Below are 27,046 nucleotides of genomic sequence, written 5' to 3'. Positions count from 1 at the left end.
CCACATGCAGTTGAAGTGGCCTGACTCCAGGCTCAGCCCGAACCTTGGGGGCCCCAACTTCTCTCCCAGCCCCCCGAACTCCACCCCCCAGCTTGCAGCAGCTTTCTCTGCTTCCCCACCAACCCCAGGTGGTTAACCGTGGCAACAGGGAGGTGGGGGGCACAATCATCAGAGTGGCAATTGGGAGATGCCTGGCTACTTTGATGCGGGCACTTTCGTTGGAGGGAGGAGGATGATAGGCTGGAACTGAGGTGAGGAAGACTCCATCTCCCGCCCCTGGGCCTTTGCTCGCGCTGTCCTCCCTGCCAGGAGAACCCTCAGTGTGCTGCACAACCAGAGAGGAGTAAGGCCCCCAGGGCTGGGGAACGGATGATGCGGGGGCGGAGCCACGCGGGGCCGCCGGCCAATGGCGTGCGGGCCCACTGCGCAGGCGCCTCGTTCGGAAAGTGTCTTATTCAGATTGCGGGGAGCGGGAACCAGCGAAGACGATTTCGCGCCGGCGCATAGTGTAGACTATGTCTCAGCGACCTCCGCGAAACTTCCGCCAGCGCAAGGCAGATTCCGGCTCCAGCTCTGACCCCGACTCTGACCCTGGGCCTAGCCCTGATCTGGGCCTCGGTGGCCGCGTTTCCGAGCGCGCACTCGGGGCTCCGCGGAGTCGAGGCCGCGCCCATGTATGGGCAACTTCGCGCCGCACAGGTACGTGTTGGGGCAGCCTTGGGGTTGGGTGGGTGGCCGCGCCTGCGCGGGGATTTCTGGCGCATGCGCAACCGTGGTGCTCCTGGGAGCGTCAGGGAAAGTCAATCAAGGTCCGAGAGCTCTTTTCCTCGACATGCTTCTCTTGTGGATGCATGATCTCATCGATTCTGTGGGGAGAGGCCCCGCACGTGGGTTGTGTGAGGATGCGGACACAGGGGTCCCTCACCTGGTTATAGGGAGAAGGAAACTGAGGCTATGCGGGCGGGGCAAAGGATGGAGCGGGTCTGCCTATCACCCCTTCCTCAGTTTCCTTTTCTGGCAAGTTAGGGTCATTACGCAGACACACCCCAACCTCCCCACCCCCCATTCTGCCCCTCTGCCCGCATGGCCTCCATAGCCCCTGGACACCTCTCCAGATCCCCCCCAACACACTGCCTCAGTTTCCCCATCTGTCAAGCGAGGGGCCCCTCCCAGCCCTGGCCTCCCTGCCCCATAGCTCTCAGACTGTCAGGACACAATCTCCAGTCCCACCCCACACTGCGCTGCCTCAGGTTCCCTTTCCATCCAGCGAGGGGCATGGCTCTACTTGTCCACTCTGTCTCCAGGCACCTCTCGGTCTGGACCTGCCCCTCCAGATGTGCACAGGGCCGCATCTGAAAGTTGCTCCAGTTCTCCAGAAGTGAATGGCGGCTCCTCCGGTGGGTGAGCGCTCCTGCTCTAACCCCTAATGGAAGCTGGAGGAGGGAGAGGCTTGGCTGAGGGGATGGGGCGGGGGCGCTCCAGGACCGGCTGTAGATGGTGGTCCACCCTGGGGAGGTCTGAGTGGCCTCGGGGTTGAGGTCAGGGTGTGCTGTGCTATGTGCTAGGGAAGGGAGAGGTTGCAATCTGCTTCATCCTGCCAAGGAGGGCACAGACACTTGGGAGGGCCCCAGTTTTGGCTGGTCTTGGCCTCACTGAGGCTGGGCCCCCCCCCCCCCCATCAGACTGAGCTGTTTGAGGTCCTCACCCTCTGGGTGCCTGGGGCTAACCAGGATTGTGGTTCCTCTGCTTCACCCCCAGAGTCTCACCCTGCTACTCCCTGTGAGGACAAGGACACTGAAGCTGAAGCCCGTGACTTCTTGGGAAGCGGCTCGTCTGGCAAGGCATCTTTTTCCCCAGGATTGCAGGATGACTGGTCAGGTGCGTGGCCTAGCCTGCAGGGCCCCCAGGGACCAGTCCTGGGGTCGTGGTTAGTTGGTGGTCACCTGGCATTCAGAGAAAAGACAGCCTGACCTCGAGGAGCTCCTAGTCTGATGCGAGGCACTCCCCATTTGGGGTCCCCTGCAGAACTGATGTGCCTGCCCAGCGATGCTGAAGCATGGGACAGACCAGGGCCAGTGCGAGGTCCCTGGGGCCACGGACAGCCCTCAGTTCTGAGTCTTCTGATGGGTCAGTCCTCAGTGTGGCCAAAGCTTCCTCCTCCTGGACCTGGCTGGGGGATGATGCCCAGGCTGGGTGGCCCAGGGACTCTCCCCGACCCTTGGCACCCCTGACCGTGGGGGCCATTTTAGAGAAGACACAGAGCAGAGGCCATAGATTTAGGGCCATGAGGTCACCTGGTACCTCCTCTCCTGGGGCCTGCACCGCCTTCTGGCTAGCTTGTGACCTGGGGGGTGGGATGACCAGAAGGGGAGGGGGCTGGGCAGTCTTTGGGAAGTGAAAGCAGGAGAGAGGCTCTTTTCTGAGGGCAGACACAGGCAGGGGGTGGTCGTCTGGGACCTCCTCAGCAGAGCGGTTCGGCCGGCCGTGGGTGGCCCAGGGGTGCTGCGGCTGGTTCTGAGCATGAACCAGAGTGGGGAAGCCTGCAGCGCCGGCTGAGAGTGCTCAGGGCAGGGTCACCTGTGTGCCGGGAAGGAAAGGAGGGCAATGATTTCTGGGCAGGCGGGCTCTGTGTGCGGGAGATGGAGCCTCGGCCCGGAGGAGGCCCAGGTCCTCTGCAGGGGGTCTGCCATCAACCGGACCAGGGTCCTTGACGCTGCTGGTCTTTGGTGTCACAGGCAGCCTCGCCAACCCTACCCGAAGGCAGCGGCAGGGGGGGCCACGGCCCAAGAGGACTACCTCCCACTGAGCGAGAGGCCGTGGGACCATGTCTTGGATCAGAAGGGGAGCAGCGACACCGACTCTGACGTCGGGCCCACCCCCAGAGGAATGGGGATCCACATGCTGAGACTGCGGGGGGCTGGCGAAGCAGGTGAGGGCCTCCCTTGGGAATCCGTCCCCTTCCCTGGTGCTCACATCTGACGCTCTGCAGTGGGCGTTTCTGTATTCTTTGGTTTCCTTAGGGTGCGCCTAGGACCGAGGGTGGGCATGGGTCCTTGTTGCAGACCTGTGAAGCCGCAGCTACACCAACAGGGTGTGAGTGTCCCAATCTGATGGGCGTGAGGCAGAGCCTCAGAGGGCACTTTAACTGGTGTTATTCCTCTGCAGCTCTCTGTCGATACCTGTCCTTTGCCCATTTAGTGGCTGGGGAATGCCTCCTCTTGTAAATATGACTCCATTCCTCAATTTAGGGGAGGAAAACAGAGGCCCAGGGAGGTGACCCACTCAAGGTTACGCAGGTCTGATGTAGGTGTCACAGGCAAGATTTGAACCCAGGCCCTCTGGTTTCAGACTCAGTACCTTTGCACTGAATCTTGTTGGGGGAAGTCATGCAGCATCATGCCTGTAGCAGAAGAGGGGTGTGGTGGGGGGCCCTGGCCCGGCCCAGACTTGGTGACTGAGATGTTGTGTTACAGGAAGAAAGAGGGAGCTGTGGGGCTTGGTGGAGGGGCAGGGACTTGGGGGGGGGAGGGGCGGTACGAGTGGGCAAGGGGCTGAGGCCCGGGCAGAGGTCCGAGGGATGGGGCTTTCCCGAGCTCTTTCTTCTTCATTCTAGCCTCCAGCAGTGAAGGCCAGGAGGAGGGGGGCTCCGAGGGGGAGGCTCTGGATGTCTGGGAGGCCCAGCAGATGAGGAAGGCCCTGCGAGTCACAGACGTGGTATGTGTGCCTGGTGGGTGGCCTGAGGGAGGGCCTTCCTGGGAGTGAAGGCTATGCCTGTAACCACCATGGGCACTGTCCCACTGGCGTGGGGGCCCCTTCCCGCCATTTTCATTTCAGTGAAGGGTTTTTGCCTAGCTTTCCACATTCTCTTCCATGGATAGATTTAATTCAGTTTGACAAATACTTTTCCCCTGTTTATGGGCACCTTTGCATTCTAGATCCCCGGCATTTCCCGTTGTCTCTCCCTGCCCAGAGAGCTGTTCTTATAACCAAAAACAAGGAAAGAAAGAAAAAACAGGCTGGTGAAACTACCTGCCACGTCAGCGGAGTCTGACAGTGTCCCACGAGGTCACAGACCCATTGCCCCCAACTCCTGCCCAGGAGAGAAGGTGGTGCTGGCTTGGTGGGGACCATACTCTGGGCCTTGAGGAAGGGAGGTTAGCTCCAAGGCACATGGGCCTTCTTCCTCATGCTGGGAGGGGCTTGGGAAAGGACCTTTGTGCTCTCTGCCTGTGCTAGGCACCTGACCCTGGCCTCAAGGTGCAGAACCGTCATGTGGTGAAGAGAACCCTGGACGGGCCTGTGTCCTTTCCCCCCGTGAACCTGGAAATCATCAAAAAACAGCTCAGTAGCCGGTAAGTGGTGTCCAGAATGCTCAGAGAACTACCATGTGTAGATACGTGGGGGCCTTTTGGTGGAGCAGCTGAATGGTGCAGAACCAGGGCGGGGGGAGGCAGCAAGGGGAGGCCTGAAGGGATCAGAATGGGGGGGAGTTCCTAAGGGGGGCATGCAGGGATCAGAACGGGGGGGTCACCGAGGCAGGGGATGAAGGGATCAAAGCTGGGAAAGGGGTCACTAAGGGGGGCATGAAGGGATCAGAGTGGGGGGGACTCCAAGGAGGGGACATGAAGGGATCAGAGCCGGGGGAGGGGTCACTAAGGGGGGGCGTGAAGGCATCAGGGGCGGGGGTGGGGTACATGAAGTGGGGGGTGTACAGGGATCAGAGCTGGGGAAGGGGTCACTAAGGGGGGGGCCTGAAGGGATCAGAGCCAGGGAGGGGTCACTAAGGGGGAGCATGTAAGGATTAGATGGGGGAGGGGTCACTGAGTGGGGACACGAAGGCATCAAAGGTGGGGGGGACATGAAGGGGGAGGCATGCAGGGATCACAGCCGGGGGACTAAGGGGGGGGCGTGAAGGGATCAGAGCTGGGGGAGAGGTCACTAAGGGGGGGGCATGAAGGTATCAGAGGCAGGGGGAGGGGCATGTGGGGGAACATATAGGGATTAGAGCCAGGGAGGTCACCAAGGCAGGGTATGAAGGGATCCAGGCCATGAGAGTGAGACAGCAATAGCTCTGAGACAGGCTGCGTGTCCATGTCCCCAGCAGGATGAGATGCTGTGGGGAACCCTCAGACCCCTCTGCCTTACTCCATGCTCAGCTGGGCCATCTGCTGGTTGCCAACAGTGGGGGAAGAGCATTTGAGTTACTGGCCTCTGGTCCCTGGGTTTAGGTTGGCATCCTTGGAGGGTGTGCACCATTCCCACCAGAGGGAGTACGAGAGAGTCTTGCAGGACAGGGACAGTGCCAAGAACACCATCGCGGACCTAGAGAAAGTGCCTGACCCGGCTCCCACATGTGCCTTTTACAGGGGCCTGAAGGCCTACCTGGCCGCCCTGGTCGACTGCCTCAGTGAGAAGGTATGGGGCATGCTTCCTGGGCCCCTGGCCCTGGCTGGGAGAGGTGGTTGGAGGTGTCTTTGTGAGGCCCCTCCCAGGGTCTCTGTTGGCTTCTAAGGGTCAGCCCATCCATGAGAATGCTGCTGGAGTCCTTAGATTGGCCATCAGCTCTGGCACGTGAGGGAGGGGCTGCCACCTGGGTGCCGGAGTCTCAGCCCTGTTAGTGCAGGGACCGGGCACACTTTGGTGAGCCTTGCGGCGAATTATCTCCATTTTACAGGTGAGGGAAACTGAGGCTTTGGGGTTGAGGGTTATGGGCCTGGCTGAGCTTGGATGATCATAGGGTTGGAAGGGCCCCCCAAGGCCCCCTCCCATGCTGCAGAAGAGGCCTCAGAGGGGATTTTAAAGCCCTGATTTAAAGCCCTGACTCAGCCCCGTGCTCCTGTCTTGTGGCTTCGTGTCGCTAAGCTCTGTTCTGAGTGTGGGATAGACTTTCAGGGGTCTCAGATGGGGTGGCTCTTTGCTATTCACCAGGGAGGGGCAGGGGTTCTTAACCAGGGCTCCATAAACTTGTGTTTTAAATACTTTGATCACCATGTTTCAGTATAATTGGCTTTCTTTTGTAATCCCACGTGTTCTATTTTATGCATTTAAAAATGTGGTCCTGAGCAGGTGTTCACAGGCCTGACCCAACTGACTGCATGTGTGATGCAGACAAGGGAAAAAACTCCATCCTATGCTAGGGACACTGGTGCTGGCTGGGCTGGGGACGGCACGGAGGCAGTGAGCATGTGCAGCAGCGCGGCCCACAGGGTGGTTAGTCTGTCCCACTCAGGGACTCAAAGTTATTCGAGAAATCCTTGGGAAACTCTGCTGTCCACGTAGACAACGAGGAACCCAGAAAGTAGACTTCAGAGAGTGCCGCTAACCCCGAACACGTGTGCCGGCCTGGCAGAGGAGCCCTCTTGGGGAGTTTATGTGCGCTGACTCTGTCTCTGATAAAGCACATTAGAAATAAGGGCCCCTGAACTGCGGCCTGGCTCGCAGTGGAGGCCTGGCTGGCAGAGGAGGCTGTGGCTGGTGACACCTGCAGCGTGGCTGGGGGCTGACGACTGATGTGCATGTCTAGCCGGCTCCTCCCACCTGGGTTCTGTTCCCTTACTTGTTCGAAGCCGGGTCTTCCTGTGGGCCCTGGTTCTTGTTGTTAGTGAAGGAACGCCTCTTTTTGTACATTTCCCAAGTTCCCGCTGCTGTTTGCCTTTTTATTCTGATTGATTGTTGTCTGATGTTTCAGATCATGGTCATTCAGCAGCTAGAGTCAGCCATGCATTCCCTCCTTCAAGAACGCATTGCCTCCTCCCTGAAGCGGCGGCAGGCAGAGTTACAGGAGGAAGCCATGCACTTACAGCGACTGGCAGGTGAGGTGGATGGGGTGCTCCTGGCGTGGAGAGTCTTGCCACATGTGTCCCAGGGAGGCCCTTTTGACTCCAAGCCAAGTGCTTCTAGTGTGGGTGAAAAACAAAGCTTATGCACTTTAAAACAATGGAGACTGAGTTTTAAGTTGGATGTTGCTAAGGTTCTGACCTCGGTTGTAGGATGAGGGCTAGAAATTCTCCTCCCAGGATGTTTGTGAGGGTAGGGTCATGGGGCTTAGAATGCAGCAGATGCTTGGCAGGCCAGTTGCCTCGGCTCATCGGCTGCACACGGGTGGGGCTTCCTGGGCCCTGCACGGTGAGTCACTCACTGATCACTCAGACGGCCCCATTCGGAGTCCCAGTGAAGGGCCAGGGGCCAGATAGAAGCAGATTCAAAGTAGAGACAAGGTAATTTTTGCAGGAGAAGGACCTGGCAGCAGGGGGTGGGGGAGGTGGGAGGGGGTCAGCGGTGACCGCATGAGTCCTGAGGAAACCAGAGGGGAGGCAGGAGCATGTGGCCAGTGGGGAAGGTATGAAGGGGAATTGTGTAGGATAAGGTGGGTTTAGGGCCTAGTCGTGAAGAGCCTGGAGGGCCAGACAGATGAGTCTGTGTTTGATCCTGAGGGCCATAGGGGACCCCTGGAGTTTAGGGTGTGTGTGGGGCGGGGGGGACAAGGTGGGGGGAGATGTGGGCAGATGTTCACTTTAGGAAAATCCCTTTGGGGGCTGAATGGAGGATGGATGAGAGTGGGGGGAGACTCTTGGCAGACAGACCTCTCCAGCAGCAACTGCCATAGTCCAGGCGTGAGGAGGGGCATGTCCAAGAGGTGCTGCTGAGGTGAAAGCTCAGGCCTTGGCGCCATCTTGGATGGGGAGCCCAGACTGACTCCTGGGAGGAGGTGGTTGGTGGGAAGGCCATGAGTTCTATTCTGGATGCCTCTGCCACTAGGCAGCATCCCTGAATCCTACTGAGGGCAGGGACAGAAACAGGGGCTTTTCTGAGTTTCCCTGAAGGGGCTCCACTCCAGATTACAGCAAACGTGCCCAGGACCAGTTGGGGATCCACATCCCTCCAGAGGCGTGGGAGCAGGGACCCAAGCCTGAGAAGGGGCAGGGCGTGGCCTCGGGAGGCTTGGGGTGAGGAAGGTCCTCATGTCCCAAGCTCAGAGCACTCTGATGGTGGAGGGAAGAAGAGGGAGGGAGAGAGAGGGAGGCAGACGGAGACTGTTCTGGGCTCCTCTAGCTCCAGGGGGTCAGCGTGGGTCTGCAGGGAGCGGAGCCAGGAGGAGCCTCACAGGCCTGATGGTGGGGTGGATGGGGCTCTGCGCTATGCTCTTTGTCATTCGTTAGCCAGAAAGATGGACGACGCCCCAGCTCCCGGCAGCTTGGCAGAGGATGTTGGCGCCCAGAAACTCCCAGACGAGGCTGCTGCCCGCAGGTAGCCTAGTGGAGCCTGAGCCCGAGCCCACCTGCTGCCGCGGGCACAGGCTCACAGCCCTGGCATTACTCTGATGGCGTCTTCTCTCAGGTGTTCTTAGCATTGTGATTCTGTTCTGAAGTCACAGGGGAGCTCCTGAGAGGCAGGGCAGGAGAGCTGGGGGAGGGTGTCCTGGGCAGTGCGTGGTAGGGTTCCGAGGTTTGTGGACAGATGGTTGTTCTCCAACTCTGAGACGGCTCTTTGTCCCTTGTTGAGGAAAGGGTGATAGTTGTTATAAAATGCAGGATGCGAAGAAGACAAGCCAGGGAGAGTTCGGGGATGTCCCAGCATCAGGAAGACATGTCTAGCGATGGTGACAATGACAGCGACAGCATGTCTCCATCAGAGGGGTCCAACTTCCGGGAAAGGCAAGGTCAGTGCTCACTGTCCATGGTGGCATGCGCTTCCATGAAACTCTTCCACCTAGCTCCTTGCCTGCCTGCTCCTCCGGTAGTTTGGCTTGTTTTTCTTTTAAACATGCTAATTCAATTTTATTTTTTCAATCAGTCAGCAGAAGCCTGCCTTCTCTACCTCTCTGCCCCCTTCCAATTGAGAAAGAAAGAGAAACAGAACCGCTCTTACAAACACATCCAGTCAAGCAGCAAAACTTTGCCTGCTGGCCACGTCCAACACACGTGTCCCTTGTGTCCCTTTGTGTCCTCTCTTGCCAGCCGGTGGGTGGTAGGCTGCCCACGTGTCCCCTCGAGTCCTTGGGAATCCTGGCTGGCCATTCCTCTAATCACCGGGTTACTGTCCCCTGGTTCTCCTGACACTCTCTAGAACCCTCCTCACCCTCCTTTCTTCAGAGTGAGTGTGAATGGAGAGCTGGTCCGCCAATGCCCAGAGAGATGCTGCTGCGCATTTGGGGCTAGACTTTTTTGGCTTAGGACACTTTCCTTCTTTCACCTGTTTCCCTTCTCCCCTTTCCTTCCGGTTCCCCTGCTTAGTCAAATGTATTTCTGTACCCAGTTTTGTGTGTGTGTGTGTGTGTGTGTGTGTGTGTATGTGTGTATGTATATGTGTGTGTAAGTGGGGTGTATATGTATGTACGTGTACAAGTGTAAATAGGCACGTATGTATATATTTGTGTATGTGTGGTGTGGGAATGTGGTGTATGTAATGTATATGGTTTATGTGTATATGGCATGTGTGAGTATGTGTACATGTGTGGGGTATATGTGTGTGAATGTGTATATGTATGTGTGTGGGGTATATGTGAATGTATGTATATATGCACTTGTGAGGTGTGGGTATGTGGTATGTGTGATGGGTATGTGTGTTAGGGGTGATAAATGGGAGAGTGTGTGTGTGTGTGGTGGGGTATGTGGTATATGTGTATGTGGAGTGTGTGTGCATATGGTAAATTCGTGTATATGGGGAGGCATGTGTTGTGTATACGTGTGTGTATGCAGTGTGTCTGTGTATGTATATGTGGTGTATATAGTTGAAGATATATGGAGTCTGTGTGAATTGTGTACATATGTGCATGTGGTGTATATGTACATGTGTGGTATGTGTATGTGTGTGGTATGTATGTAGGTGTATGTGGTATATTGTGTATGTGCATACATGTATAGTGTGTGTGTGTTCAGATGAACGTGAGGTTCCAGTATGAGCCCTGCCTGCAGGTTTGTGTGGCGCTCTGCTTCGGCACCCCAAGTACCTGATAATTTTCCTTGACCTTCCTTTCCCTCCCCCCAGCCCCTCTTCTCCTCTTTTCTCATTCTTCTTTTGCTGTAATTAAGACACGTTGGAGCCACGGCTAGGCCTTTTGTCTCATTGGACTCGTCTGTGACCCCCAATGGGGATGAGGGGACGTGTGTCTCGCTGGTCTGTGTGAGTGTAAATAGGAATCATCCTGGCTTCCTGCCTTTCTCCCGGGCTCGTGCCCCCATATCCAACACGGTGCCACGACCCGTCAGTTGCACCTCTGTAGCATCTCTGGTTGCTTTCATGTTTGCAGCATCTCTCTATATGCCTCCTTCCCCCTTCTCTCCTGTGACGACGCTGGCCCCACCCTGGTGCAGGCCTTCATCCCCTCACGTCTGGACTAGTAGCCTGCCTCTAGCCTCTCCCCACTCCTGTCCATCCTCCATCAGCCACCACAATCCTTTTCCAAAATCTCAATTCTGATCATGTCACACACACCCCATGCCCAACTCAGTAAACTCCAGTGGCTGCCTTTGGCTTCCAGAATCAAATATGAAATGCTCTGTTTGGCATTCGAAGCCCTTCACGACCCAGATTCCCCTCGTAGCTATCCAGTGTTCTTACCTGACTCCCGGACAGGTACTCTTTGATGCAGTGACGCTGGCCTCCTGACTGTCTTGTGAACAAGAGCCTCCATTTCCCTCTGCTTCTAGGTCTTTTCTCTGGCTATCCCCCATGTCTGGAGTGCTCTCCCTCCTTCATTCCAACTGCCGACCTCCCTGGATTTCCTGAAGTTGCAGCTAGCATCCCACCTTCTACAGGAAGTCTTCCCCAACCTCTCTTCTTTCTGTTAATTTTGTCCTGCTTACCCTGCCAGTGGCTTGTCTGTATATTTTTGTTTGCTTGTTATCTCCCCTATTAGATAGTAAGCTCCTTGAAGACAGGAACTATTTTTTGCTTCTTTTTGTATCCTTAGCACCTAGCACAGTGCTTGGCATATAATGGGCATTTCAATGTTGATTCATTGATTGATTATCTATAGTTAGTTCCTTATGACTGTTTGTTCTTTTTTACCTTATGTTTCTCTTCACTCCTGTATTTGAACTTCAAAAATTCTCTGCAGCTGTGATCTTTTTTCTCAGGAATACACAGAAATCTTCTATTTCATTAAAGGTCCATTCCCCCCCACCTCCACCTCCATCCCCTGGTAGCATTATGATCTATTTCACTGGGTTGGTTATTCTTGGCTTATAGGCCTATATCCTTTGCCTTTTGGAAAGGCATATTCCAAGCTTTCCTTTTCTTTATGATGGTGGCTGCTGAGTCACATGGGATCCTTGCTGTGGCTCTTTGGCTGCTTGCAGGATTTGTTCTTTGATCTGGAGGCTCTAGCTTCATCTGTCATCTTCCTGGGAGTTTTTACTTTGGGGTTTCTTCGGGAGGTGACTAGTAGGCTCTTATTCTTTCCTCTCTGCCATCTGATTCTGAGAGCTCTGGACAATTTTCCTTTAAGATTCCTTGAAATAGGATGTCCAGGCTCTGTTTGTTTGTTTGCTTTGGTCATGTCATTCAGATAGTCCAGTGATTCCTAAATCTTTTTCTCTTTGATCTATTTTCCAGATCAGTTGTTTTTGCATTTTTTTCAATGTTCTGTTTAGTATTTTGACTTTATTGGAATGTTTCCTGTTGCCTCTTGGAGCCATTGACTTCTGTTTGGTTCGTTCCACTTTTCAGGGAGTTTGTTGCCTTTTGTGCCATTATGTTAATACCTTTCCAGTTCTTTCTCATTTCCATAGCTCTCATTTCTTTTCTAGTTTTTTTCCCTCTAGTGCTTTCATTTTGTTGTCAAAAAACATTTTAAACTTTGTTTTCATCTGTTCCAAGAATTCTAGTTGAGTTTGTGCCCAAGCTGTCTTCTTCTCTGAGGCTTTGCTTGTAGATGTTTTGAAGTAATTCTCTTTTGCATTTGTGTCTTAAACATCCCAGCCACCATCATAGCTCATTAAGGTGGGATTCTTTTTTGTTTGCCAGTTCTCTCAGCCTACTTCCTGAAGTAGGATTTGATATTAGGACTAGGCTCTGCGCTGGTTCTGTTGCTCCTTTGCTGGGGTGTTGAGTGTTGTAGTATTCTAGTATCTCAAGGACAGCTCAGGCTGCGGACTTGTGAGCATAAAATACCCCCAGAGTGGTCGGATCCAGGACTCAGTGTGACTGCTGCCCACTTGCTCTGAACTCTGCAAGTTCCTGACCAGGTTTGGGTCTGAATAGGAGTAGATGAGGCTGGGCTCAGCCCCTGTAGGCAAGCTGGGAGGCTCTGCTACTCAGAGGGGTGGAATTGCCGGCTCCACCTTGGTCTGGGGTTCCTGCCCTGGTTATTCTTCTGCAAGCATCAGACTGGGTTAGAGGTTGAAACTGAGACCTTGCTGTGATCCTGAGGGTCCAAGCCACACTGTTGCTGCTGGTTTTCTGAACATGGCTTCCCTCTCAGTATACTTACTGCCTAGGGTATGAGATCGCTGTAGAGGGTGTGGTACAGCGTGGGCCCTCTTGTCAGTCCAGCCTGGACTTGTGACCCGGAACTGGGTTGTGGACAAAAGAGGCCAATTCACACCCTGGCATGGTTCTGGGGCCCCTGCTTGCTCCGGCTCCCACCTTCTGTCCTGTTCTCTGCGCCAGGCCTTGTCTGCACAGTCCTCAGACCTCTCTATGGTCTCTCTGGGCCAGTCTGAACTGGAAAAAATCACTGTGACTTTTTTCTTGGATTTCCCCATAGGATTCAGTCTGGTGCATTTTCTAGGTCTTTTTGGTTGAGTTTGGGGTGGGGTGGGGATTGCCTCCCTTTACCACTCGGCTCTGCCCTTCTTATTTATTTTCTAAGTTTGTCTTCCAGTGTGCACATTTCATGTAAAAGCATTTTAAACTCTTTTGTAAGACTCTTGCTTCATCCCTTCCAGGAAGTCTAAATGAATTTGTGCCCAAGCTATGTTTTTCTTTGAGGTCTTACTTGTAGGTGTTTTGGAGTCCTCCTCTTCTGGGTTTGTATCCTGACCATCTCTATCACCATAATAGCTCTTTGTGATGGGATTCTTCCTGATTTTGGACTTGATACTAGGCCCAGGCTCTGTATACTTCTGGAGGGAAAATCTGGCCTGGTCCCACTGCTGCTTCCTTGGGTATTGAGTGTTTCGTTAACTCAGACTCCCAGGGACAACTCAGACTGGGGACTTGGGAGTTTTTAAAGTCCGATTGCTGCCCTGACCAGGGTTTGGGCCTGAGTAACACATCTGTGGGCGCGTCCTAGCTGGAACTCCAGTGAGCTGCTGCTGCTTTCAGCTGTGCCGGCTGGAGGCCCGGAGCTCTTGCCTTCCCGGGTGTCAGGCCCGGCTGTGTTTGCTTCTGGACTTGCTCCTGTTTGGCTGCTCCTTGGCATGGAAGGCTGCCTCTGGTGTTATCCTTGGGCTGGAAGGTTCTGCCCAGTGCCCTCCTGGCCAGGCCTGGCCTCAGTCTCTTGGGGCCTCTTGTCTCCCTGGGAACTTTTCCTTGGACTTCTTGACTCAGGCTGGTGAGTTTTCCAGGTCTTTGAGGATGGGGAGGGACTCTGTACTTCTTCCTGCTCTTCAGCCTTCTTGGCTCTGCCCCATTCTCCTGGTCTTTGCCTTTTTGGAGCCATGGCTGCTTAGGACACTCCTGGTTTGGCAATTAGGAGACCCTCAGGTGTGGGGGTGCACATTGGAGAAATCCTGGAGGGATCCTGTTTATTTCTGAACATTTGGTGCCGATTGTAGGCGTGGTCCCACCTTCTGGGGCAGCACCACTCTCTTGCTTTGTGGGTGGTGGTGGTGATGGGAGGCCTCTGAAATGGATGGACCCGTGTGGACATGGTGATGGTGCTCCCCAAGTCTCTGGGCAGGCTGGGGTGGGGTCGAGACGGAGGGGTGTCGTACCTGAGGAGACTGCCTTGCTCTTCTCCCTCGTGACCCATCTGACTTTGCCCTTTGATTCTGCAGGGGCTATTTTACGAAGCTGCCATAGTGTTTTCGAAGATGTCAATGAGGAATTTTCTGATGTCCAGAAGATTTTGCTGAAATTCCAGCAATGGCGAGAACGCTTTCCTGATTCCTATCATGAAGCTTATGCCAGTCTCTGCTTGCCCAAACTTTTTAGTCCCTTCATAAGGATTCAGATGTTGGATTGGAATCCTCTGAAGGTATTTATGCTTCCTGAGGAACATGACGATTGGGTGGTGTCCACAGGGATCTGCACTCAAGCTGGGCTTGGATCTCTTGGGGGGGCTCCCTGTCTCCCCCATGCTTGCATGCAGCTCTGGCCTCGGCCAGCTGTTGAGATCAGAGAGGCATGAATAGTGCTCAGAATGAAATAACAGGTATTTCCCAGCCAGGTGCTCCTGGAGGGGCCAGAGGCAGGGCGGAGACCCTGGGCCTGGGGCCCTGAGCCCCGGCAGCTCAGACAAAGGAAGAGTGAAGTGGGAAAAGGATTTCAGTAGGGGATGAGTTCAAACCTAGGTGCAAAGTGAATTGGACCAGCTGAGATTGCTGTGGAAATTCCAAAGAGGATGGGAAAGGCCTTCAACGTGATCCAGCTGTGGACATACCATTTAGCAAGGTCAGGGATCGTCTGGAGGGTGTCTGTGTCAAGTGGGGATCAGCCCAAGGAGCCAGGGATGTTGAGCTGGCAGGAGAGAAGGCTTGGGGGGACATAGAACCATCTTCACGTCTCTGAATGGGGGGTCCTGGCCCCAGAGACCAGTACCATGAGTTCTGGGAGGGAAGACGCAGGATGCCAGACCTGAACGTGGGACCTGGAGAGCCGCCAACCAAGGCTGAAGGACCCCTTGTGGGATTTTTTGTGGCTGAGACACTGAACAGGGGTCAGGATGCAAATGGGGGAAAAGTGAGAAGGGCCCAGTGACTGTGTATGCATGTGGCCTGTGACCAAGGGTGATGTGGGGCTGGGAGCTCAGGCCTAAGACACTGCACTTGACCCTAGAGATGACAGACGGAGCCTTGGTGGGGCAGCTTGGGGTCTGGGGAAGGGTCCGGGGAAGGGTCCGGGCAGGCATGTATCCAGCACTTGGTGTGGTCCTGGTCTGTCAGAGACAGAGGGGATAGACTGTACCTTCATGGAGCTCACTCCTGTCTCACACTGTGAGGTGCCCCCTCTTGTCAAGGCAAAGCCTGCTCCCTGCATGGGCGATCCCATGCCATCTCACCTCCTCTAGCAGATCGCCCCCTCTGTTGTCCCACTGTCCTGTATCTTCATTCTCTCCTTCTCTGCTGTCTGCTTCCCTCCTGCCCCCAGCCTTGGTAACCCCCCTTTGGTCCATCCGTCCTCCCTAGGTATCATCTAATGTCTCTCCTGCCTTTCGTGGCTAAACTCCTTGAGGCCATCTACACCATGGCCCCCAACCTTCTGCCCGCCCTCTCCTTAACTGCCACCTGGCTTCTGACCCTTCACCCTCCCATCCTTCAGCTGAAACCTCTCTCTCCACAGTTATCAATGGTCTTTTTTTCAAATTTTAAATTATATTTTATTTTCAGGTCTTCCTTCTTTCCCTTGCCAACCTCCCCCTACTCCAAGAGAAAAAAACAAACCCAAACACGATCTCTTAATCCCCACATCCAGTGGCCTCCTTGGCTATTTTCTCTCTAGAATTTCTTGACACTCCTCTCTCCTGTTCTCTTTCTCCATATTTGAATGCTTCTCCATCCAGGTCAAAGTAAGTGTCTCCCGGGCTCTGACGTAGGCCCTCTCTATACTACTTCTCTTGGTGATCTCATCAGCTCTCTTGGATTTAATGACCATCTCTGTGCAGGTGATTCTCACATCCACCTCACCTGACCTAGTCTCTCTGCTGACCTCCAGCCTCTTATCTCCAATGGCCTTTCAGGCATCTCCAACTGGTTGTCTAGTAGATACCTCATATACGACGTGTCCAAAACAGAACTCGTGATCTTTCCCCCAAAACCCTTCTGTCTTTGAAACTCCCCTATTACTATTGAGAGGACCACCATAATAATAATAGCTAGCTTTTATATAGTGCCTACTGTGTGCCAGACCCTGTGCTAAGTGCTTTACAATTATGATTTTGTTTGATCTTGACAAGAGCCCTGAGGGGTAGGTGCTATTATTCTTCCCATTTTATAGTTAAGGAAACTGAGGCAGACAGAGGTTAAGTGATCTTGATAACTAGGGTCATCCAGCTAGTAGATGTCTAAGGCTGGCTCAGGTCTTCCTTGACTCCAGACCTAACACTATCCAATGTGCTGCCTAGCTGTTTCCATCCTTCCAGTCCTTCAGGCTCTTAACCTAGGAGCTATCCTGGGTTCCTTATACTTTCTCCCTCACTTTCCCCTCATCCAATATGGTGCAGAGGCCTCTTGATTTCACCTCTGCGGCATCTCTGGTCACTTTCACCTCTGCGGCATCTCTGGTCACTTTCACCTCTGCAGCATCTCTGGTCACTTTCACCTCTACCATTTCTGGACTGTTTCACCTCTGCAGCATCTCTTGTAGATTTCACCACTGCAGCATTTCTGGTTGATTCACCTCTGCACCATCTCTCCCACATGCCCCTTTCTCTCCTCTGACTCTACCCCAACCCTGGTTCAAGCCGTTATCCCTTCACACCTGGACTATGACAGTAGCTTCTGGGGAGGGAGGTCTGGCTGTGTACAGTTTCTCTCCCGTTCAGTCCATCCTCCATTTAGACACCAAATTATTCTTCCTGAAGCACAGGTCTGATCATGTCATACCCCCTACTCAGTAAACCCCAGCCTCCAGGGTCAAACACAAAATGCTCTGCTTGGCATTCAAGGCCCTTTGAAACCTAGCCCCTCATACCTTTTCAAGCTTCTTACACTTTATATCCCCTGCCATATACTCTTGGATCCAGTGACCCTGGCCTCGTGGCTGTCCCACAAACAAGATCCTCCATCTCTTGGCTCTGGGCATTTTCTCTGTCTCTCATTTCTGCTACTGTCTCCCTCTGCTTCAGCTGCTGGCCTCCCTGGCTTCCTTTATGTCCCAACTAAAATCCCATCTTTTTTTTTTCCAGCCAAGGACAAAGTTTATTGGAACACTGATCAAGGTGGGCATGATTTTAAGAATCTGCATTATTGGCCAGACTCTTAAGGAATCGGAACCTAAAATCCCGCCTTCTACAGGAAGTCTCCCCCAGCCCTTCTTCATTCCAGTGCCTTCCCTTTGTTCATTATTTCCCATTTATATAGCTTGCTTTCTGTCTGTTTGTTTGCATGTTGTCTCCCCCATTAGATTGTGAGCTCCTTGAGGGCAGGGACTGTCTTTTGCCCCTTTTTGTATCCCCAGTGTTTAGCACAGCACCTGACACATAGTAGGTGCTTAATAAATATTTATTAACTGATTGGTTGACCAAGAAGAATGGCATTCTGAGACCATGGAGATAAGCAGTCCCAGTAAGGAGAAAGAGGGTGAATTGGGGGTCAGAATGGGCCAGGTGGGCCTGGCACCATTCAGAGGTACTGTCTTAGGTACACACTGTACGGGCCAGGGAGGGCTCCGGCCCCATCTGCAGGGCTGGGGTTTGAGAAGAGCTGATAATCAGTGCTCTAGCTTCCTCCTTACAACAATCCTGGGAAGTTGGAAAGACTCTTTTTGTTTCATTTTACCCCTGAGGAAACTGAGGCCAGGAGAAGTGAAGTGACCTGCCCTGGGTCACTCAGCTCAGCAGTGTGTAAGGGAGCGTTCAAACTCGGTCCTCTTGGCTCGGTGCGCCAGGTTTGGTGACGTGAGTGTGGATATCTGATGCTTAGAGTGGCCAGTCAGACTCCACTTGAGGTCTGGTATTTCTCCCGTTTTGTTTCCTCTTCAGCCGAACTGTGTCAGTCTGCAGTGCATGCCCTGGTTCCAGTCCCTGGAGGGATTCGCCAAGAGTGGGGCAGCTGCCCAGAGTGAGGAACAGAGCCCTGATGGAGAGATCCTGCCAGCTGCTCTGGAGAAGACTGTCCTGCCACACATCACAGGTACCGTGTGTTTGCCCCAGACACCAACCCGGGGGCTCTCCTTGATGCTGAAGCCTCCATTGCCCCCAGCACAGACACGGTGATCCACAGGTGGTACCTAATCAGTGCTCATGCATGGCCTGTATTCCCTCCTTTCCCGGTGGTTTTCTTAGAAAACCAGCTGCCTCATGGTCTGGGCAGCCAAGGCCCATGGGTGTAGGCCAGCAGTCAGCCTGTGAGCCCTGGGCTTCTGGGCCTCAGCTGTGGACTACCCACAGACCCAGTGTGGGGAGCACCAAGTACAATTGGGGTTACCTGCCCCTAGGCTAGGGCGTGTCTCTGGGGGTCTAGCCAGCACCCCTGGCTGCCACCAGTTTTGCTTGCGTTCTGGCATTGGCCATGATGGCCCCTGAGCTGTCCAGTGGGCACCTCTCGGGGCAAGGCAGAACTGTGTGGTTTGCTTGGGTCCCTGGCTCAGACAGGTCTTGAGGGCATACTCCATTTCAGGCCCTCTTAATTAGAGACTTTCCTGAAGGGACCCATCCAAGGCGGGCGCCACCTTTGACGCCAAGGGCAGGCAGGCCCTTTCTTGACTTGGGTGCTGCTGGGCTCCCCTGCACTGAGACCCCTTGCAGAGACCACGGTGCCTAGCACTGTGCCAACTGGGTGCCCACTGAAGGGGGTGCTCAGGGTACTCGCTGCCTCACACATCTCTGGCAGCCTGAGGAATGGCTCGTCTGGGATGCCCTGCTCGCTTTGCCTGGCCACAGAGCTAGCTGGGCGACCTTTGTGGCCCCAGCTTGTTTACTCTTGGGCAGTTCCCCCAAACTTCTCTAGTTTCCTCCTTTTTCCTGGCCTCTTCTCACTCTAGTGTACCCTGCCTTGGTCAGTTAGCTTCCCTTCACTGGCCCAGAGTCTGACCCTCTGGTGATGGAATGAGGGGGTGGTCTGCCTATCTGTGTCACTGATGTGTATCAGCAGTGAGCTGGGATGCTCCCATTGCCTCTTGGAGGCCAGACCGCCCATGCCCTCATGGAGGTAGCTTCCTCAGCCATAGAACATCACATCCTGGGAAGAAAGGACCAGGCCATTAATGTGTGCATCAGCCAGCACTTCCTGAGGGCCTGGGTGGGAGCAGGGCCGGGCCAGGGATATGGAGACTCCGCCTCCTTCTGTGCCAGGCCACCGACAGGACGTCTCTGTCAGTTTTTGTCAGATTCTTCTGGGACCCTGTGTCCACGTCGCAGACCAGAAGCCTCGTGCAGCACTGTAGGGAGATCCTTGGCCTTTGTGCAGCCACACGAGGCAGAAGGAGTCATGCCACTCAGGTCTGTGGGCCCTGCACACCCAGAGGACCCCTTACGGGGCCCTAGATTGGTGGAGGTTTCCCTCGTTGCCCCAGGAGAGCTCATGGGGAGCCAGGGCAGGAGGCAGTGAGGACACAGAAAGGTAGACACAGAATAGGTACAGGGTTACTTTGAGCTGCTGGCAAGATCAGGGCAGGCTTCCTGTAGAAGGTGGTGTTTGAGCAGAGCCTGGAATGGCAGCCCGGCTTCTTGGCCATAGAGGTGGTAAGGACCAATGGCTAGCCAGCTGGTGCCAAGGCACGGAGGCTAAGGGGGTCATTCTGGCTAGACTGTAGGGCCTGGGGGAGAGAGGAGGACTGAGGCGGCCAGAGGTGATGGGGAGAGTAAGACAGACGGGGAAACCAGCTACCAGGAAAGAGAGAGAAGGGGCTGGCTGTCTGCACGCTGTCAAAGGGGACAGCAGGCTCTGGGGCTTTCACCTCAGAGGTCTCGGAGGCCCCACATGCTGATTCCCCCCCAGGGCCCAGTATCCAGTGAGCTGGGGGGGCTTGGGGCCAGGGGAGGGGGGCGTGCTTTCAGTGGGGTTTCACAGAACACAGCAGTGGGATGCTCCTACCTCCTCACTCAGCCTCGGAAGGAGGACATAGGGAGGAACCTGGGTTCAGAATACTCCAAAGAAGTGAGGGCGAGTCTGGAGTCCGGCATCCCCCTAGGCCAGGGAGCGCAACCTAAGGCACCACCAGGGACCTTCTCTGTGGCTTTCTTAAGTTACTGAGGTCTTAGCCTCTGAACAGCAGGAGCTGATGGACTCAGTCGTTTCAAGATTGAAGAAGGCGGTTGAGGAAGACGTCTTTATTCCCCTCTATCCAAAAAGGTAAGAACTGGTGCAGGAGGAATGATGTTTCTAGTGCATAGACTTGGTTAGGACCACGTGCTGGGGTGAGCTTGGTGGCCTAAGCTCCCTGACCCCCCGCCCCCCACCTTACCAACTCTCCCACTTTCCACTGAAGCTTTTCCAGACCTCCCGGGGCTCTCCTCCCCCACCCTCTCAGCTCACGTCCTGACTCATATTTTACAGAAAAAATGGACGCTGTTCGCCATGAGCTCCTTCTCCCCTCTTCCTCATCTCTTGTCAGTCAGGTGTCTTCTGCTCCTCTCTCTTCCTTCTCCCCTGTCTCCCATGATGAGGTCACCTTCCTTCTGACCAAAGTCTGCCTGTTTTCCTGCTTGAAAGATCACCTTCCATCCCTCCTCCTCCAACAGTGTGCCCACTCTGTCATACCCTCCTCACTTATCTTCAATCTCTCCCTCTCTACTGGCTCCTTCCCTCCTGGCTACAGACATGCCCATGTCTCCTCCATCCTGAAAAAACCCTCACTTTACCCTTCCATTTCCACTAATTGTTTGTGGCTAAACTCCTTGAAAAGGCCGTCTACACTTGATGCCTCCCCTGTCAGTGCTTGACATCTTACATTCTGGCTTCTGACCTCATCATTTCACCAAAACTGCTCTCTCCAAAGTCACCAATGATCTTATTTTAGCTTTATTATAATTGGTGTTTTTTTGTTTTTGAAAGTAAAGATGATCATAAATATAATATAAAAAATAAAAGCTTCCTGAGTGAGCGATATATTCATTGCCCACTTTGGTTTCTTTAATCTGAGATGCTGGAATAGTAAGACCTAAGACACCCCTTTTTTTTTGTAAATAGTATTTTATTTTTTCCAATTACATGTAAAGACAATTTTCAACATTAATTTTTATAAGATTTTGAGTTCCGATTCTTTTCCCTCTCTCCTCCCCAAAACAGCAAGCAATTTGATATAGGTTATACATATGCAACTATGGCAACATATTTCCACATTAGTCATGTTGTGAAAGAAGAAATGGAGCAAAAGGGAGAAGCCACAAAAACCAAAAAAAAGCAAAAACAATAGGTTTCAATCTGCATTCAGGCCCCATAGCTCTTTCTCTGGAGCTGGATAGCATTTTCCATCATAAGTGTTCTGGAATTGTCTTGGATCATTGTGTTGCTGAGAAGAGCTAAGTCTAACAAAGTCAGCCATTGCACAATGTTGCTGTTACTGTGTACAACGTTCTTGTTTGCTCACTTCACTCAGCATCATTTCATGTAAGTCTTTCCAGGTTTTTCTGAAATCCACCTGCTCATGATTTCTTATAGCACAATAATATCCCATCACAATCATATACTACAATTTGTTCAGCCATTCCCCAGTTGATGGCATCCCCTCAATTTCCATTTCTTTGTCACCACAAAAAGAGTTGCTATAAATACCAGTGGTCTTCTAATCACCAAATCCAGTGGTCTTTACTCCATCCTCATTGTCCTTAGCCTTTCTGCAGCCTTGGACACTTTTACTCATTCACTTTTCTTGTGATACCCCTGATCCTCCTCCCTCTCTGACCACTCCTCCTCAGTCTCCTTCACTGGATCCTCCCCCAGATCATGCTCTCTAACCACACATGTCCCTCAGGGCTCTGTCGTGGGCCTTTTTCTCTTCCTCTAGATTGCTTCACGAGTTGCTCTCATCAGCTCCCATGGCTTAATGACCTTTTCTATCCTGATGATTCTCAAAACCTTTTCCTTCCCAAACTCTCTGCTAGCCTCCAATCTCATCTCCAGTTGCCTTTCAGACATTTCAGACAGTGGATATCCACTAGACATCTAAAACTCAACATGTCCAAAAGACAACCCATCATCTTTCTCCCTAAACCCTCCGTACACACCTTCCCTGTTACCATCAAGGACACCACTATCCTCTCAGTCCCCCAGGCTCCCAACCTAGGAGTCACCCTAGACTCCTCACTATCTCTCACCTGCCCATATCCATATTGGTGGCAAAGCCTGTTAATTTCACCTCTGCAGCATCCCTTGTTGATTTCATCTCTCCCCCCTCTCTGGTCGATTTCACCTTTGGAGCATCTCTCCTATATGCCTCCCTCCCTCCTCTGACCCTACCCTCACTGTGGTATAGATCTTTATCACCTCACACCTGGACTATTACAATAGTTGCTGGGGGTCTGCCTGCCTCAAGTCTCTCCTCCCTCTAGTTCATCCCCCATCAAAACTGATCTTCCTTAAGCACAGGTCTGACCATGTCATGCCCTATTCAGAGCTTCAGTGGCTTCCTGTCACCTCCAGGATCAAATACCACATGCTTTGTTTGGTTTTCAAAACCTTTCATGACCTTCCCCCTCCTACCTTTCCAGTCTTCTTACACTTGACTCCCCACGCCCCTACTCTTTGATCCAGTGACCCTGCCCTCCTGGCTGTCCCATGAACAAAACCCTCCATCTTCTGACTGTCCCCCATCAATCTATGTCCTCTTCTCTGACTACTGACCTCTCTGGCTTTCTTCAAGTCCCAGCTAAAATCCCCCCTTCGACAGGAAACCACGTTAGATTGTGAGCTCCTTGAGGGCAGGGATTGTCCTTTGCCTTTGTGTCCCCAGCACATAGTCCATTGCATGACACACAGTAGGTGCTTAATCAATGCTTGTAATGAGCCCATATGAAATTCCAATCATTTCATAGAATTTAGAGCTAGAAAAGACCTTAGAGGTCAAGAAGTCGTCCCCCGTCCTCCCGGTTTTTAGAAGAGGTAAAAGATGCAGAGAAGGAAGTCACTCGTCTCTGATCACAGGCTTCCTGGCAACCATTCATTCACTGTGTGGTGGAGTCCAGTCTTGCTCATTTCATTTCTCTGTTCTCAGAGGTTTTTATACACACACACGCATGCACACACACAATCTTGCCTGCACACTCTCGTGACCTCTGTGCCCACGTGAGGAGCCAGGCCTTGTCACTGTGCCTGGGTACACCAAACCCCCTGGATAGGATTGGATGGCAAAAGAAGGGCTGTGTGTGCTATGCCTAAGCTATGGCTGGCTGGCGCCAGGCATTGCCTGAGAACACAGGGGGCTCCTTGGGTAGGTGGGGAGTCCCTGAGCCACAGGGAGGGTCAAGACTGGAAGAAAGAGGAGAGGACCAGGGTCTGAGGCTGAGTGAGTCTTGCTTCTGGAACTGTGGCTTTCACGTAGACTCCTCATCCTTTCCTTTTGGTGACCAGGCTTGTGGAGGACAAAGCCTCACCACACGCCAGCTTCCAGGAGCGGCAATTCTGGTCAGCTGTGCAGGTGAGTGTGAGGATGTCAGCATGCCCTTGTTCACGATGTGCCTCTATGAATGGCCACTGGCCTCCTCTCCCAGGTGGCGTTTGTGGGGCCCGAGGGGCCTTGGTTTGTAAAGAGAGGTCTGGGATCTCTGGCCTTCTCCTCAGACACCAGACCTGTGAGGTCCCAGCTCTGACAGACCTTTGTTCTGTGAAATGTGACTCAATGCCCTGGCATGTCAGATAAGGGGTGGGGGTGCTGTGTGTGTGTGTCAGAACTGTGCCTTTTCCTCTACAGAAATAGGGCACACAGGGGTTGGGATGCCCATGACTCCTTGGGTTTGCTTTCAGCTCTTGGGCAACATTCTTCTCTGGGATGGCCTCATCCTGAAGGATGCCTTACGTGAGCTGGTACTGGACAAGCTGCTGAACCGCTACCTTGTCATTGGGCTCTCGAATGCCTGCCCTGGGCCAGGGGTGGCTGAAAAGTACCGCAGGGTGAGGTGGCCTTGGCGAGCCATTGCTTGGTGAAGGGATGGGAGGGAAGGACGTAAGAAACACCTGCCCCGTGTTAAGCCGTGTGCCGAGTACTGGGGATAAACATGTGCCAGCCACGAAGGAGCTGACGCTCTAATGGAGACACAACACTGCTAGGAGACGGGGGGGGGGCCAGGAAGGGTCACTGTGGGCCAAAAGAGTCGTCGACGTTGAGATGGTGAGAGGAGCTGCTAAGGGAGTCTGCTGGCTCACCCCATCCAGGCACAGTGATCATGGACGATGGTTCCAGGGCAGGGGGTGGGGTTTGTGGAGGAGGGAGCGAAGAGAAGTGTGGCCTAGAGACGCAGTCTGCACTCAGGAGACAGTGGTGGGGGTCAGAGGGTCTTTAAGTCCAGGGCAAGGTGTCTAGGATGCAGCTGACCACTGACGGGAGAGGAGGAGGTGGTGGCACAGTGGGTGTGTCCTCATCTGTGATGCTTGGCATCTTGGCACCCGGGCTGGAGCTGAGGGAGGGTCAGTGGCCCCAGCCCCGCCACATTACCCTGGGAAGGATGACAAGGTCAGCTTGACGCTGCCGGGGAGCAGCACTGAGCAGCTTGTGTGGCTGGACAGGTGGTCGAGAGTCTCCCCAAAAGCTGGTTCAGTGAGCAGCACGCAGGGTCTTCCATTCCCCAGCTCGCCAGCCTCACGAACGCGCTGGTGCAGGCAGCGCAGCAACTCCATGACAGTGAGCTTGGGTGAGTGCTCGCATGCCCACGGGCAGACCCCAAAGGGAGGCACAGAGGCCTGGGACCCTCACCGTCTGTCCATCCTGCTGAGTCTGCCTTCCGGCCTCCAGGTCTGAAGTGGGAGAGATGGTCCTTCTGTTGGTAAAAATGAAGGCTTTGATGCAGGCCCGAGCCTTTGTGGAGAGAAACCAGCTGGATCTGCTGAGGTCATGTGTGAATGCGCCACAGTGACGGGGAAGGCGGAGGGCAGCCTTGGCCCAAGGCCCCTCCCACCCGGAGTGCCTGCTGGTGTGGGTGTGCAGACCCTTCCCCCACTGGGGGAGGGCCAAGCAGGATTGATTCCACCCTCGTCACCACCTGCCCCCTTGGTGTATTGTCTAGCCACACAGTAGGTGCTTAATAAACGTTTATTGTACTTGCTGGTGTGCGAGCCACAGGTTCATCAGGGAGGAGGGGGCGTCATGTGCATAGTGAGGCCAGGTCGTCACTTTCAGGTGGGAGGGTCGCTCTGGTCAGTCAGGATGGACATCCTGGCCAGTAAAAGGCCTTCCTCACATCCTCCACTGAGAGGACCAGAGGGTCACCCTCCATCAGAGAAGGCTGGGGAGTGGGCTGGGATGGGAGGTAAGACCCGCTGCACAGACCTGGCCTCTGACATTGGCCCCTTCCTGGCACTGACCCATGGGGGATGGGAACACCCTCAGGACCTCTGAGATGCCTCGATCTCCTCCCATATCTTCTCCTCAATCTTGGAGGTGTCGTACTCCCTCATCATGTCAAACTCCAGCCACGGCTGGCTCCACTTCTGTGCCTCCTTCACCTGGTCCTCGGTCAGGCACAGGTTGAAGCAGATGCCCTTGATGTTGAACTTGGGATGCTCCCATCGCTTGGACCACGGCCTGGGCTTCATCTTGACCTTGAGCTGCAGGGAAGAGGGTCCAGTGTGAGGGGGAGGAGAGGCCTGACGTCCTCACCCCCCCCTCCCCGAACCCACCAACCTCATTCACGGGCACCTCGTGGCCGGGGGGCCGGGCCACAGGCTTCATGTCCAGGTCGAAGGTGCTGTATTCAGGCAGGGCGTCCCGGAGGTACATGAGGTTGTCGTCCAGCCGCTTCTCTAGTTTGATCACCTGGATTTCCTGAATGCATGGGCTATACAGGTCGAAACAGATCTCCACCCCTTGGGGACAAGAAGAAGGGGGTCAGGGCCAGCAGACCTGCACGCCAAGGGAGCTCGCTGGGCGCTGGTCAGCTTGGCCCAGCCGGGACCACACTTACCTTGGCCTTCGAGGGTGTTGCGGAGCACAAAGGTGGCCCCGAGGCCCTTGCCCGACCTCTGGGTGCAAATGCCCAGAAAGCGGCTGCTTTTCCCCTTAGCGTAAGGGTCTGAGGAGGTGACGGCCAGAATGCTCCCTGGGGGAGAGGAGAAAGGAGTGAGAGGGCCCGTCTACACTGGCTAGCTGGCGGTCTCCAAAGCCACACTCCCACGTACCCACGTAGAACTCGGGGATGTGCAGAACCTTGCGCCGCTGCAGCATGTCCTGGCGCTCCAGCTGGAACTTGAGAGGGTTTGTCCGCCCCCGCGGAGGGATGAACTCGGGGCTCAAGAACCTGCAGAAGCCAAAGCTGGTGGGTGTCCTGGGCCCCGGGATCATTTTCTAAACAACCAGTTCTCGGACCCAGGCCACCCTCACCTGCGCTCCTGTTCCGGCTCCTGCCTCTTGTCCTCAATGACAGGCTTGGGGGGCGGCTGGAAACTCCCAGGGCCGGAGACGCAGCCTGAAGGGATGGAGATCTCGCGTGGGTGGGGGCAGGGAGGGCAGAGAGGCCCCGCGTGGGGGGGAAGGCTGGGAATGGGGGCAGGGGGACGCTGAGTCGGGGGGGAGGGAGCCACAAGGAGGGGGCAGGGAGGGCTCAGAGGCCCCGCGTCGGGTGTGGGGGGGGAGAGATCACACGGGGAGGGGGACGGGGCAGAAGCGCTTATCCCCTTCCCCTCCGGGGCACGGGCGCCCCTATTTTCTCCGCCTCGCCCCCCGCCCCGGTCTTACGGCAGGCGGGCACGCGCGGCACAGCCCCGAGACGGAGGCGGAGGAGCGCAGACGACAAGCCCATGAGAGTCGCCATGTTTCCCAAATTTGGAAAGGAGGAGCCTGGCACATGACCTCGATCCGATGGCGGCCTTTGAGGGTCAGATACTGCGTTTCGCGAAGGTCGCTCCAGGTAGTAACCGTGTGATCGCTGCCACTACGTGAATGGCCATGTGGGGGCGCTGCTGATCCTGGAGCCAGAGCGGTATGGCTAAAGCGGCTACTTTGTTTCCATTTACTTCCTACATCAAAATTAGGCTGTGACGTGACAGTCGTTCTGTCAAACAGAACAGAGCGTTCTGTGTTCGATGCCGGGGGCCACAGGGAGCCACAGAAGTTTATCGAGTAGGGGTTGACA

At 54.4% G+C, this 27,046-nt stretch overlaps 2 protein-coding genes across 2 annotated transcripts; one reads left to right on the top strand and one right to left on the bottom strand.

Annotated features, from left to right (window-relative positions):
* Positions 1-427: 427 nt before the first annotated feature.
* GCFC2 (GC-rich sequence DNA-binding factor 2) lies at positions 428-25,021 on the top strand. Its single transcript, XM_078148899.1, is given in 20 exon segments — positions 428-699; positions 1,305-1,397; positions 1,759-1,927; positions 2,736-2,929; positions 3,614-3,714; positions 4,237-4,352; positions 5,229-5,415; positions 6,689-6,991; positions 7,775-8,247; positions 8,532-8,659; positions 13,944-14,143; positions 17,012-17,044; positions 17,807-17,957; positions 19,143-19,264; positions 19,872-20,017; positions 20,019-20,117; positions 23,334-23,400; positions 23,727-23,873; positions 24,486-24,610; positions 24,712-25,021. Coding segments are annotated over 20 exon segments (3,159 nt in total). The 5' UTR covers positions 428-515; the 3' UTR covers positions 24,833-25,021.
* On the bottom strand, positions 24,995-26,759 carry MRPL19 (mitochondrial ribosomal protein L19). The gene is made up of 6 exons (XM_020977989.2): positions 26,650-26,759; positions 26,296-26,380; positions 26,094-26,212; positions 25,880-26,014; positions 25,600-25,781; positions 24,995-25,523 (listed from the first exon to the last, which is right to left on the bottom strand). Exons 1-6 carry the CDS (start codon positions 26,723-26,725, stop codon positions 25,302-25,304), a joined length of 819 nt encoding a protein of 272 aa, XP_020833648.1. The 5' UTR covers positions 26,726-26,759; the 3' UTR covers positions 24,995-25,301.
* Positions 26,760-27,046: the final 287 nt, after the last annotated feature.

Source organism: Phascolarctos cinereus, unplaced genomic scaffold (assembly GCF_003287225.1).
Source record: "Phascolarctos cinereus isolate Bilbo 61053 unplaced genomic scaffold, phaCin_HiC Scaffold_2;HRSCAF=192, whole genome shotgun sequence".
Lineage (NCBI taxonomy): Eukaryota > Metazoa > Chordata > Mammalia > Diprotodontia > Phascolarctidae > Phascolarctos > Phascolarctos cinereus.
Note: the sequence above shows the minus strand (reverse complement) of the source record. Positions and strands in the feature narration are given on the sequence as shown.

Bases quoted from the DNA above. Each gene is read 5' to 3' on its own strand.
- MRPL19 (XM_020977989.2), bottom strand. From the start codon at position 26,725: ATGGCGACTCTCATGGGCTTGTCGTCTGCGCTCCTCCGCCTCCGTCTC. The intron at 26,015-26,093 runs GTACGTGGGAGT...CCTCTCCCCCAG, and splicing joins CATCCCCGAGTTCTACGTGG to GGAGCATTCTGGCCGTCACC. The intron at 25,524-25,599 runs GTTGGTGGGTTC...TCTTCCCTGCAG, and splicing joins ACGAGGTGCCCGTGAATGAG to CTCAAGGTCAAGATGAAGCC.